Source organism: Typopeltis vanoorti, chromosome 16, assembly GCF_054136105.1.
Source record: "Typopeltis vanoorti isolate ZY-2024b chromosome 16, IOZ_Tvanoo_1.0, whole genome shotgun sequence".
Lineage (NCBI taxonomy): Eukaryota > Metazoa > Arthropoda > Arachnida > Uropygi > Thelyphonidae > Typopeltis > Typopeltis vanoorti.
In genome coordinates this window covers 60,925,684-60,939,566 of record NC_143564.1, presented here as the reverse complement: position 1 = coordinate 60,939,566, position 13,883 = coordinate 60,925,684, and the positions used below count along the sequence as shown (strand labels likewise).

General features: G+C 35.0%; 1 protein-coding gene across 1 annotated transcript in view; it reads left to right on the top strand.

Moving 5' to 3' along the window:
* Positions 1-13,883, top strand: part of LOC150098060 (solute carrier family 53 member 1-like) — a 235,703-nt gene that overhangs the window by 164,505 nt on the left and 57,315 nt on the right. Inside the window, exon 11 of the mRNA XM_090406669.1 lies at positions 7,670-7,817. Within this exon, the coding sequence (XP_090262795.1) occupies positions 7,670-7,817 (148 nt within the window). The remainder of the gene's footprint in view (positions 1-7,669; positions 7,818-13,883) is intronic.

The following is a 13,883-nucleotide window of genomic DNA, read 5'->3' as shown; positions in this document are numbered from 1 at the left end:
CCAATGTAACTAGAAATGACACAGTGATCTTCTTGAAAACCTTTTCTCATCAGACATTGTAGGACTATACAAACACTGCATGGAAAACACTTTTTTCATTTATCAAGACAAATATTGGGAACAAAAAGGACTTGCTATGGGTCCCCCCCCCCTCTCTCTCTCTCTCTCTCTCCAGCTTTAGCCAATCTTTTTATGGAAAATTTTGAAACAAATGCTTTAAAAAACTATCAAAAAGACCAAAGGTTTGGTTACGTTATGTAGACTTATGTAAATTTAGTTATGTAAATTTCCATGTATTCCTTTACTTCACTTTTTTTTTTTAATGTTGACCCCACACATGAAAGGTCACAAGACCTATACCACTAATGATGCCTTGTATGGGCAAGTGATTAAGGAAAAAATGTAGCCTGTTGATATGTTTCTTAAAGAGTGGGAGGTTGTACTCAGCAGGGAAAATGGTATTGGGGAGATTGTTCCAAAGATTAGAGGTGGATGGGATGAAGGAAGCAGATGAGGTTAGTTTGATGTGTTTTCAAAGCTGGACAGTGTATGAGTGTTGGTCAGTGGCTGCTCTAGTTTTTCTATGGTTAGAAGAAAGTGGAGGAATGATAGCAGTCAGTTCAGAGGAGCAGTGCCCAGAAAGTACCTATAGAACATGTGCAGCAAAACAGAGCACCTATGATAAAGTGACTGAAAGGAATTTGTGAGGAAAGGGTCATCTATTAAGCAGATTGCCCTCTTCTGAATATTATCAAGAATTCTTAGAGAGGTCTTGGGTGCTCTGCTTTAAAATGGAAACAGTACTCCAAAGTTGGACAGATATGAGACTTATAGTGTTAGGAGTTGAGAGGAAGAGAAGTAATGTTTAGAATGGAAAAGATGGTTGCTATGAAAATATTACTAAAATTTTACGTGCTATGAAATATAAAGATACTGTGATCTACAGATTATTGCATGACTTGTTTCATAGAATTCTATATCTAGCCTACAGAGACTATAGACCTTTGTATATTATATTATATAGCTAGCAAAATTTGCTTTAAATCAACTTGCATAATTATCAAACCTTTAAAGTCGCTTCTTCCTAATTTACGAAGAATCAAATTAAAGCTTTCTCTCCTTTTTTAAGAACACACAAATCTTATTATGGCCCACATCATAAAAGATGGATTAGACAATCATATTTCAAGATAAAAAAAAAAATGTTATAAGAAATTCAACCTATTGTTTTGTGGCCTTTGTATGTGTGTGTGTGTATATATATATATATATATATATTCCTATATATATATAGTTTATATATATATAGTTATATATATAGTTTATTTTTTAGTTTATAAATATTTTATAATATATTTTATAAATATTATAATAAAATATTTTATAGTTTATTTTTATAGTATAGTTTATATACATATTTATATATATATAGTTTAAAATAGCTTGGTATCTTTAACATATATATATTCATATTTATATATACTGACTATAACGGAGACTAGAATAACAATTAAATTTATTCAAAACGCAACATGTTTCATTGGTATTTCTTATAGTAAACATTATTATAGTTAACGATGTTTCTTATAGTAAACACTATAAGAAACATTGTATCACTATAAAACGACTATTATAAAATCAGTTAGCTTTGAACTGTAGCTACAGTCCGTGTTTAAGTTCTATTGTTAAGTAGCTGCGTGCGTGTGATTTCATGCGTGTGCCAATATTGGATAGCAGAGCTGAAAGAGTCCAGTAGATTATAGCTGAGGTTATTATTTATGTGATGAGGGTCCATAACAATTTCCTTAGACTCGATTATGTGTCGCTCCACCTCGTTACGGCATATATGAAGGTTTGAGGTTGTTGTCCAGTTTATCTCATGTTGACAGCCTCATCATTTGTATGTGTGTGTGTATATACATACATACATACATACATACATACACCAGTGCAATTGATGAAGATATCTGTATCAGATTAACAAACTAAATGAACTCAGTGGAGTCCAGTCAAAGGACAAAGAATTAGTGGATAAGGTTCAGATATATGCAAGACCTCCAAAGCTGTATGGTCTCTCTGAAGTGTATAATTTTTTTTTTTTCCACTTTGACGATAGTTGATTCTGTAGTCAGTTCTACTTATAAACTGACACACATCTTTATCTTTTCAGCCTTTGTTAGTCTCCTTCCCACATTAGAAACTGAGAATTTAAAAACCAAGATTTTTATTAGGCTGCTATTTTCGTCTGACATTTCAATAATATGTATATTATCTCTTTTTTTATGACAAATATTTCATTGTTTGACACTCTGGAATTATTAAAGAGTTTCCCTCAGATATTGTTTTACTCTGCAATTAATGCATGGTAATTATACTTGCCAGAAAGAGTACTATAAACAGATCAAAGGTACAACTTTTGCCAGGTATGCTAGATACAACATTTTGAGCAACACATCCTGGTTTGGAATTGCAAATCTTCTTTCAAACGATTAATAATGTATATCGCAGGGAATTCAGTTTTCCATGAAGGCAAAATTCGACAAACGTTCCCCTTCTTATATCTGCTCCTTCTACGTTGGTAGCCTATAGTTTTCAGGCAACAACCAAGTCCTATCGCATACTGTGTTCATCAGATGCCCTTTTGGAATAAGAGTTTCAAGACATTAGATCCACTTTTTCCTCTTACATTATAACTCTTGTAAAACAGGGGAAGGTAATATAACTGTGGTCTTCATTCCCAATATCCTCTAGAAGATGCTGAGTCTTAATTCTTATGCATTCAAGTCTCAGAAAAATTTGCCAGATTCCTATTCTTTAAATCTGCAGTCACCTCCATTTCATTCACAAGATACCTTCCTTCTCTCCACATTGTTCTAAAGACTAGCTTGATCCACTTTCCCAAGTGGGAGTCTATCAGGTTGTTGTTATTGTTGTAGAGTCCGTTGAAGAGCTTCTAAATATGACCGTGGGCTTGTAGAACTGCTTTGGAATCTGTTGAACTGTTCAAAAAACAGTTCAAAGCAGTTCAAAGTCAATTTTCTGTAGAGCAGCAGCAGCAATTGCTGGACAAGAATAGATATAGGCAGGTGTTAGTTCAACTCCCGAACAGTTTTTGCATATTTCAACTTAGACTATGGTTGATTCTGTAGTCAGTTTTGCTTATAAACTGACACACATCTTTAGTCTTTTCAGCCTTTGTTAGTCTCCTTCTCACATCAGAAACTCTGAGAATTTAAAAACCGAGATTTTTATTAGGCTGCTATCTTCATCTGACATTTTAATAATCTGTATATTATCTCTTTTTTATGACAAATATTTCATTGTTTGACACTCTGGAATTATTAAAGAGTTTCCCTCAGCTTCTAGTACCAGATGAATTTTCATGCTTTTAAAATGTTCTATCCTTAGTCTCTGGTGATGATTGTGGTTATTTTTCTATTTTTATTAATTTTGCTGATTTCATTCTTCATCTTGATAGTTTGTTTTGCCAATCTTATTTTTGTGACAGAGTTGGCATCAGTTAGTGATAGTGGGTGTAATTTTTGAGGTACGTATCTTGCTTCTTTGGCTAGTCCTGCTCTCTCATTGCCTTCAATATTTACATGGGCTGGTATCCATTGCAGTATATAGTTCTTATTTTTCAAATTTAAAGTTGTTAGTTGTTCATGAATTCCCTGTGTAAGAATTGTTTTTTTATTTTTTAATGCCTCAAGTGCAGATTTTCAGTCACTGTAGATGGTTGTTCCTTCTGTAATGTTTATTACTGGATTAGAAAGATAGAACTTGAAAGCTATTTGTATGGCTGTTAATTCACAAGTGAAGTTTGAAGTTATTTTGCCAGCTATGGTTTTGATTTGCGTTTCCTTGCCTCTAGTTAATCATTGTGTTTTTTGTTAGTATAGTGGAAAAGAATGGCTCTCTGCTTATTTCACTGGACAGGTGTTCTAAGTTGATCTGTTTTTTAATTTCATTATCATATTGTAAAGTAGATGATCTCTTTAGTCTAGATCATAGGTTGCCAAACTTTTTTGGGCCACTGCCAACTTTGCAAGACATAAATTTTGTAATGCCCCCCCCCCCTATTTTTACAATAGTAAAAAATGAATAAATTTTTTAAGTATATAAAAAATAGAAGTTAAAATATCCTGTATGACACGTTCAATTTTTTATTTTGCATGCAAGCGCATTTTGTTCGTCCGACCACGACATTGCCCGAATAATTATAAATAATAATTAATAAATAAAATAATTACACAAGATATAAACAACAAACCTACAAAACATAACCACCACAGAAAACAGTATAAGTTTCAAATAATATTTGCTTTGTTTTTTCCCTCTACATAGCAATGTAAGTTAGTACTAACTAGGCTAACTAAAATTTATGATTTTATTTCTTTCTTGCCATTATTATTTTTACTCGTAATATGAAATTATATAAAATTGGGTTTATTTTTGTACAAATCAATTAGAAAAGTGATTTTATATATTTTATATATATTTTGAAATGAAATATAACGAATATATTTGCTACTGTAAACATAACCTATTATACACACATGTATACATGCTCTATTTTCTCATTGACATTTATTTCTATCTGATATGGTAAATTTTCAAATGATTAAATAATTGAAATAGAAAATTGATAAAAAAATTGATCCTGTAAGACGGGCATAAGATGAATTAAAATGCAATATTTAAATTTTAAATGATTATCTAATCGCAAAATCACGAAAATAATTAATTTTTAAATATATATTATTAATTTCTTCTATAAAGAACCACCGATCCCCAGACCGCCTGAATGCCCCCAAATGCTTTTGAACCCACTATAGCCCCCCCCACAGAAGGCTTCAGTGTCCACTGGGGGGGGGGGCAGTACTGCCCACTTTGGGAACCTATGGTCTAGATTTTCCTGTCCAGGCATCGAAAGTCCTGAGTGAGATGTGATCCTGTTGTTGGCTCCTGCTGATTCTGTTAGTGAATTTAACTGTGGAAAGTTTTCTTCTGTCTTCTAGTATGTGAAGCCCACACTCTTGTTGAGCTTTTAAATTATTTGTGGATGAGACTGCATCTATAATAATTTTTGCTGCTCTTGACTGTACTCTGTCAAGATTTTATTTTGAGCTAGTAGAAGCTGGAGCCCAGATTGATGAGGCATATTCCATAGTGGGTCATATGAGTACTGTATATGTAGTTTTGAGTGACTTCAGTTTTGTACCCCCACTTCATTCCACAACACCTTTCAGTGATATTAAGCTTTTTAAGAGCTTTATTAGATATATTTGTAATATGAGTGGTAAATCTCAGTTCAGTATCTATGGTTAGGCCTAAGTATTTTGGAGACTGTTTTTCATATTTTGGTATTATATATTTGATTTGGGGGGTTGTAATTGTGTCTATTTTTTCTATCAGTGGAGAATTACTCAGTTTTATTTTTTCTGGGTTTATCTGTAATTTTAGTTTCTTTGCCCATCTTTTTAAGCCTGTTATTGAATTATTTAGGACTTTTTCAGATTGTTTAGGATTACTGCTTGTGTGCTAGATTGTTATAACATCTGCATAGCATGCTATTTTTGTGTCATTTATTATGTGAGGATGAATGTTGTTCATATAGATGAGAAATAGGAGTGGGCTTAAAACAGAACCTTGTGGGACTCCAGTCTATCAGCTTTCTTATTCATATGGTCTATCATACTTTGATCAAATAGGGAGATCAACAGCCAGAAGAACATGATTATATAAGATACCAAAAATGTGAGAAATTAGGTCTTGTCCAGCATGTAATATTTTCCTGTAAGAGGGGTTCGTTGCACCTAAAGTTTTTCATAAATGCTATATTTTACTAGAAAGACTGTACAGAGAAAGTTGTGATACTATTGCACAAACAAAACCTGAATAAAATTGACAGCCCTGAAGTTCTAAGTTCTGAGAGGTGGTCTTGTTAAATACTCAAACAATTGATTTTCTTTTAATTGTTCTTATTCCTGTTGGATTTCAGTCATAGTTTTAACTGAACTTTCCCCTTGCATTCATTGCATATGTTTATTCATTTTACCTCATCAGAATTATAACTAAAGATGACCAAATGTTTAGCTGAAAATTTTGCTTATAAAGTATGACAAATTATACCAGTTTAATTCCCTTAGTATGTCCTTTTCTTGCATATTTCCTGTTTTCAGATTTGACAACCATCACATTATTTAGCAATGGCAGAAGAGGAACAAATTTATGTATAATATTACAGAGCAATGTTATAAATAAGCACTTCTCAGCTTAAAAATAGTCTTAGATTTGAATAAATGCAGTAGTTTGGAATAAAATAAGCCTCCATAATTTAGTAACTGTTTTCTTGTAAAGCGTATGAAAAGGGTCTAACTTTACTATATTATTATTATTATTATTATGAGCAACTACAATGAGTCATTAGACTCATTGAGTGAGGCCCTAAACATCATGTCAAGAACTATCGAACATTTGCACAGTATCTATCATACTTTGCATTGAACTCATTCGCAGCCATGGTATCCACAACAGACTCTGGCAACCCATTCCATTCATTCACTACTCTCCAAGCAAAAGACCTAGTTCTAACACTCTTGCTAACTACACTCTTACTCAGTTTCCATGGATGGCTCCCTAGTTCTCCCACCACCACACCTGTTCTGAAAAATTTCCTCTTGCAAAAATCCTTCAGTAATTTGTATGTCTCAATCACATCACCCCTTTTTTTGTCTATCAACAGTTTCTGTAACCCACAAATCTTCAACCTGTTCTCGTAAAAGTTCATTCCATAGACCTGCTACCATCTTGGTCACTCACCTCTGGATCCTCTCCACCTTCTCCTCATCACCAAGAAACCCTGGTGCCCAGATCTGTGTGCAGTAGTCAAGATGGGGTCTTATCAAAGCTGTCTCTGTTCATCAAAGTATTATTCAATAACCAAGTGTTCTGATGAGCTGTTTTAGCCACTTTTGCTATGTGCTTCCTAAACTTTAACTCCCTGTCCACTAACACTCCCAAGTCTCTGGCTTCATCAATTTCCTGGAGTACAGTTTCACCAATGTAGTATACAGATGGTAATCTTTTCACCCCAAAATGCATAACCTTACACTTTGCCACATTAAACTGACATCCATTCTCCTTTACCCAGTTTTAGGGACACAGCACATGAAGCCAGAGCTTCTGTATCTCAGTCAGTAATGCCCTCTGACTGGAAAGACCTGGGTTTGAATCCTGTCTAGGATGCAACAAACCTGTATCAGAGCTTTTCATTGTGAAGATGAATTATCTGATCTCATATAGAGGAAAAGATTTTCCTCTATATTCTCCCAGAAACTTGGGCTTTTTCATCCTGCAAAAGATGTAAACTATCCAGAAGAGCATGTAATTTGCATAGATAGCAGACAATGCAGATATGATTAACTGACCTATCATAAGCATTAATCAGGCTTTTAAGATGACAAGTTATTTGCTGTTACAGGCCATTGAGCCTGACACATAAAAGAAAAGGGGATGCGACCACATGAAGCATTGAAAAATACTTTACAAACAATATATTAAAAAGTCATATGATATGACTTAGTGATGAATTGATTATTCTTTTTGTTTCCCACCTAATATAAAAGGATTATGTTTGATAAAGGTCTAATTGATTTTATTATAGGGTAAAGTGGTAGCTGCCCCATTTTTTCATGTACAGTTTGCAGATTTTTGGTTAGCAGATCAATTAAACAGCCTTGTTCCAGTGTTTCTTGATGCACAATATTTTGTTTGCTTTTATATTACTATCGCTAATTGGAAATTAAACACTGGTGAGTAATATACTAGTAACATTATTTATATTATATCATGACAGCTATGCTATTGTTCATATTATAAAGTTTTGATACTGATGCAGAAACTACAGTTTAATATGGCTACATAAGTTAAAAAGAATTCACAATTAAAAATATAATGGATTATTGCATTGTTGGGGAATATTCTCGTCCAGATTACATAACGATACCTACTTCAATACCTATTATATTTTTCTTTTGAAATATTCATCAGAGGTGCACTCACAACTTCCACTGGTAATTCATTCCACACATTCGCAATGAGAAGAACATGAGCTTCACATGCTTCCTGTCCTTACTAAGTTTCCAGGAGTAATCCCAAGGTTCTTTCCCTACCCTCCATGAGGTGTAAAATCTCACAAGTCTAGGGCTCCATCTTGTTTGCTTCTATCATATCTCCTCTCTTCCATCTATTAAACTTTGAAGGTCACATTTCCTCACTCTGTCCTCACATATGCAATTCCATAGGCCAGATATTATCTTTATTCTCCATTAGATCTTTTCTGTCATCATCTTACCTCCTCTGAACCCATGTGATCATATCCAAGCAGAGTTGGTTAGTTGATTTATGGTTTACTGGCACAGGGGCAGCAAAGATCATACTATTCCAAATCCCATGGTACAGCAGTACTCAAGATAACATTAAATGGTAAAGCAATACATTAATAAATAAAATGTTATGAACAAAACACAAATTTCAAATAAAATAAGCAATACATTATTTACAATAAACAGAATTTACAATCAAATATGTTTCTATAAATTAATTCTTTGTAAAAAGTTAAAAACTTCATGCAATTTGTCTGAGCCTGATAAGATCTGCCTCTTACTAATATGGCTCAGACAGATTATTAAAATTATTAAAGATTATTAAACTTTCACTGGAGCAGTGTCAGCAAACCTTCATGCAGTCCGGATCCAAGAACACAGGTGGAGAATGGATTTGAAATGGAATGAAGTTACATCAAATTGCAAAAAACAGACTTTCTTCTATACATCAGCAGACAAATCTGGTAATGGAGGAATCAGAATCCTAGCCAACAAAAGGATCTGTAGTCACATCTGTCTACAACTCTGTCTCCAAAGTCACTGAGAGAATAATAATAATTATTATTATTATTACAACAGGCAACTCCAAGGAGGCCTTAGACTCATCGAGGGAGGCCCTAACATCATGTCTCTAGAACAACTATTCAACATTCACACAGTATCTATCGTACTTTGCCTTGAGCTCATTTACAGTCAATGGCACCCACAACAGACTCTGACAGCTTATTCCACTCATTCACCACTTTCCAAGTAAAAAACCTAGCTCTAACACCCTTGCTAACCACACTCTTGCCCAGCTTCCATGGATGGCCCCTAGTCTTCCCACCATCAGTCCTATTCTCAAAAATATCTTCTGAATTAATCTTATAGAAACCCTTCAGTAATTTGAATGTCTCAATCATATCGCCCCTTTTTTGCCTATCAGCCAATTCTGCAACCCACAAATCTTCGACCTGTTCTCATAAGGTTCATTTCATAGACCTGCAATCATTTGGTCACTCGTCTCTCTGGATCCTTTCCACCTTCTCCCCATCAAGAAGAAACCCTAGCACCCAAATCTGGGCACAGTAGTCTAGATAGGGTCTTATCAAGGCTCGATAATGGCCATAACTTTAAATTCAAACCAAAAAGCAGCAATAACCTGTACCTATGCATCCACTGAAATTTCAGATGAAAACTCCAAGAATGTTTTCTACAATTAACTCTCAGACTTTCTCTGCACTGTACCAACACACAATCACCATATCATAGATGAAAATTTTAATGCACAAATAAGATCAGATGTTTCAGTAAGCACAAAAAATATAGTAACTTTCATTCACTGCAATACAACAAATGAAAATGGATATTTTCTGAATTATGAAACGCTCATAATTTTGCCAACCTACAGAGCAAATTTCCATACAACCTGGAAATAAATGAACCTGGGGACATCCAAATGGGACAAAATCACAATTTGATCATATTTTAATCAATGGAAAGTGGGTACAATCAGCTCAAAATTACAGAGCTTACAACTATGTAGAACTAAACTCCAATTATAGAATAGTAAGTGCATGTATAAAAACTTTATCTCAGCACTTTTAAACTTAAAACAAGAAGAATAACAAATATCACTGGAATGAAAAGAAGCACTACAAATAAGATCATGTGGAGTTTTTGCTGATTATAGTAAAAAACTAACTAACATAAAGTTCAATGCCTGAAGAACCATCCCAGAGTTTTGCTCATATTGTGTAATCCATCCATGAAGTAGCAGTACAAACTTTGGTCAACAAGACTTCTTCCTCTTCTCAAAAGAAATGGGTAACACAAACCACTGAAAAACTAATAAAGAAATGCAATGACATTAAACAGCAATACAGGAATCAGAAGATGCAAAGTCTACATGCTTAGCTAAAGGAACTATTTAATCTAGTATATATGTTTTTTTTTTTTTTTTTTTTTTTTTGAAATGACAAGGAAAACCATATCCAGGCTATTTGTCAAAATTTAGAACAATATCAAAATATCCATAAAACAAGAGAAATGTACCAGATAGCTAATTCCTTATGCATCAAAGAAAGTAAGCCCAAAAGACTAAAGAGGTAGGCACTCAAAACATCAAGAATAAGAGCTAAAAATAGAAGATACCTGAAGGCCAAAATGATAAAAAATGATAAAGTCTTATGGAAGAACCACTTTGAAAATTTGTTGAATAATTTATCAGTGAACTTCACTATAGATGCTTTGCCAGAAATAATAATTCAAAAAGAACTTCCCATTATATTATGTGTAACAATTTTCCAGTGCAAGAATTTGAAACTGCACTAAAAACCCAAAAGAATGAGAAGGCATCTGGATTGAATGGTATGGCAGCAGAGGTTATTAAACATGGAAGAAAGGGCTTTGGAAATGACTGTTAAATATATGCAATATAGCTCTGGTTACATCGTATATTCCATCACAATTGGAAGAAGGTCTAATAGTACTCAAAAATGGCAATCTAAACAACCCAGAACATTGCAGAGGAATCACACTACTTCTTACCATCCTCAAAAGCTATAACAGAACCATATGTAACACCTCTTCTACTCAAGAGATTACCACATGATAAGTTGATAATCAGTCTAGAGCAGATGAGGTTGGATATTAGACTAGTGCATTGGATTGGAGATTGGCTGTCTGATAGGTTGTGTATGGGGGGGGGGCAATATCTTAGAAGAGGAAAGTCATGTTTTGGTACCATTGCTGTTTAATTTGCATGTAAATGACATTGGAAAGGGCTTAAATGGCGATAATATTATGGAGGGTAGGGAAAGGACAAGAGGGCATCCTTGGAAGTTGACCAAGTTGTGTATGGGTGAGCAATATCTCAGAAGAGGAAAGTCACATTTTGGGACCATTGCTGTTTAATTTGCATGTAAATGACATTGGAAAGAGCTTAAATGGCGATAATATTATGGAGGGTAGGGAAAGGACAAGAGGACATCCTTGGAAGCTGAGAATGAATGCCGTTAAGAAGGGGATGAGGGCTACATTTTTCTCTCATAGGGTGGTGTGTGATCAGAAGAGATTGCCATTGAATGTTGTGAGTGCAAGCAGTGTGAATGAATGAATTCAAGAATAAGTATAATAGCTGGTGCATGTAGTATGGCCTCGCTCGATGAGTCCCTGACTCTCTGGAGGTCTCTCTTAATAATAATAATAATAATATACAGTTGTTTGCAGATGATGCAAAGTTGGGGAGAGTTTTGAAAAGCAGAGCAGATGTTGTGGCTTTGCAAGAGGACCTAAATAGACTGTCTGAATGGGAAAATGTGTGAGGGATGTCAATTTAATGTTGCAGAGTATAAGGTTTTAAAATTTGTGGACAGTTTGCTAAAATTGTGAGGACAACATAGCAGATTATGGGAATGATGCGGAGAACACTGACATGTAGAATTAAGGATGTTATGATTTCATTGTATGGGGCTTTGATTAGGCCGCTCAGGCTGCCAAGATGTTGGAGAGGGTTTAGAGATGATTGACTAAGTTAGTTTCTGGTCTTTGGAATGGTGAATATGAAGAGACGATGCAATTTGTAGAGTGTAGTGGATAGGAGGAAGAGGGGTGATATGATAGAGACGTACAAGTTGATAAAGGGTTGTTAGAGGATTAATGTTGAAGTGTTTTTTTCTTTCATAAAATGGTGGGAGAACAAGAGGTCATCCCTTGAAGTTCTATAAGGAGGGAGGATGTGAGCAAGCAGTAAGAAGCAGGTTTTTTTGCATGGAGAGTTGTGAATGATTGGAATGCTTTACCTAAGTGGTGTCTGTAGAGAATTTGAGTGTGTGTAAGGCATGGTATGATGAGCTACATGTATGACAAAAGGAACTTCCTAGATGAGTCTGTGAATCCATGGGGGTCTTAGGATTATAATAATAGTAATTGTTTTACATCTATTGTGTGCTTCAGCTAAGGCTAAGTATGAAGCCAAGGTTCTTGATAAGCAACATGCAGAAAGCTGAATTTTTTCTTCAAGTATACTTTCATGCATCTGTTAAACCAGGGCTTGAAAAGTGGTTGGGAATTTTGGATGGAATGAGGTATGAAAGGCCTTCATGTCAGGGTGATGATTTCTGTGACCTGCTCAGTGCAGGTGTTTGGGTTAGAAGAGTGAAAGCAATAATCATGCCATGGAAGAAAAGAGTAGTAGTTCTGGAGTTATCTCACATGATGAAGGGCACGAGTACTTCAGCATGTGATAAGTCCAAGGAGAAACATTCTTATGTGCTAATGAAGTACTGGGATGTGCAGCAACTAGATTCTCGTTCCTGCACCCTGTGAGTACCCATGTGAAGCTGAAGCTGCTAACAACCAAATACAAGTGATCAAACTAAAATGTTCCAAATTCCTGCCCTAAAGGATCCCACCTCAGACCAGGCCTAAAAATAATATCATTTAATATTGAAGGTTTCTTCAGTGTCAAGCAAGAGCTCATTGCAAATATTTGCAAGATAATGACTGCAATGTGCTCTGCCTACAAGAAACTCACAGAGGGGAAGGTACTGCCAGACCTTACATCCATGGCATGAAACTCATCAAAGAGATACCCCATAATAAATATGGTAGTACAATATTTACTAAAGAAAACTAATTCCATTGTCCATTGACTCAAAGAACAACAGAAACATTGAGATTATTACAATCACATTTAAAAATATCTCGATCACCTCAGTTTATAAACTGCCAGAAGAAGCTTTCTCCTTCCCCAACATCTTCAATAATAATGCTTGCATGATTAATGTCGTATTAGGTGACTTTAACAGCCATAGTATTAACTAGGGTTACACAAAGTCCAATGAAGATGGAGAACTTGATGGGAACTATTGAAAAATGGACTGAAAACTTTTCTCTAAACCTGATACATAATCCTAAACTCCCTGCATCTTTTAACAGTGGCAGATGGAAGCGGGGATATAACCCAGCCTCATATTTGTTAGCTCAAAAATATCCAACACTTGTGTTAAAAAGGTTTTAAATCCCATTCCACATATTCAACATAGATCTATAATGCTTTAATTCAACCCAGCCATTTACAGATGGCGATTTAATTTCAAAACAGCTAATTGGAAGGGTTTCATGGAAGATCTTGACTGCTCCATAGGGCTAGTCCCTCCAAACCCTCAAGAGTATCCCCAATTCATAAAAATACTGAGGAAAATCTTCACCAAACACATCTTCCGAGGATGCTGCACAAACTACATTCCAGGCATTTCCACTGATAAACAAACCCAGTATGCTAATTACTTGCAACTTTACAACCCCTTCTCAGAGGAGACTATCCATGCAGGAGAAAAATGATGCTCAGAGATGGCAGAGGAAAGGCCTTCCTCATGGAAAAAAGAAATAGGAGCTCTTGATATGACTCATCGTAGCAGAAAGGCATGGAACTTTATCAACAGAATTAGGAAGGATTTCACTAAGCCATATGAGCATTCATAGTTAACAGCTAATCAAATTGCTCACAGC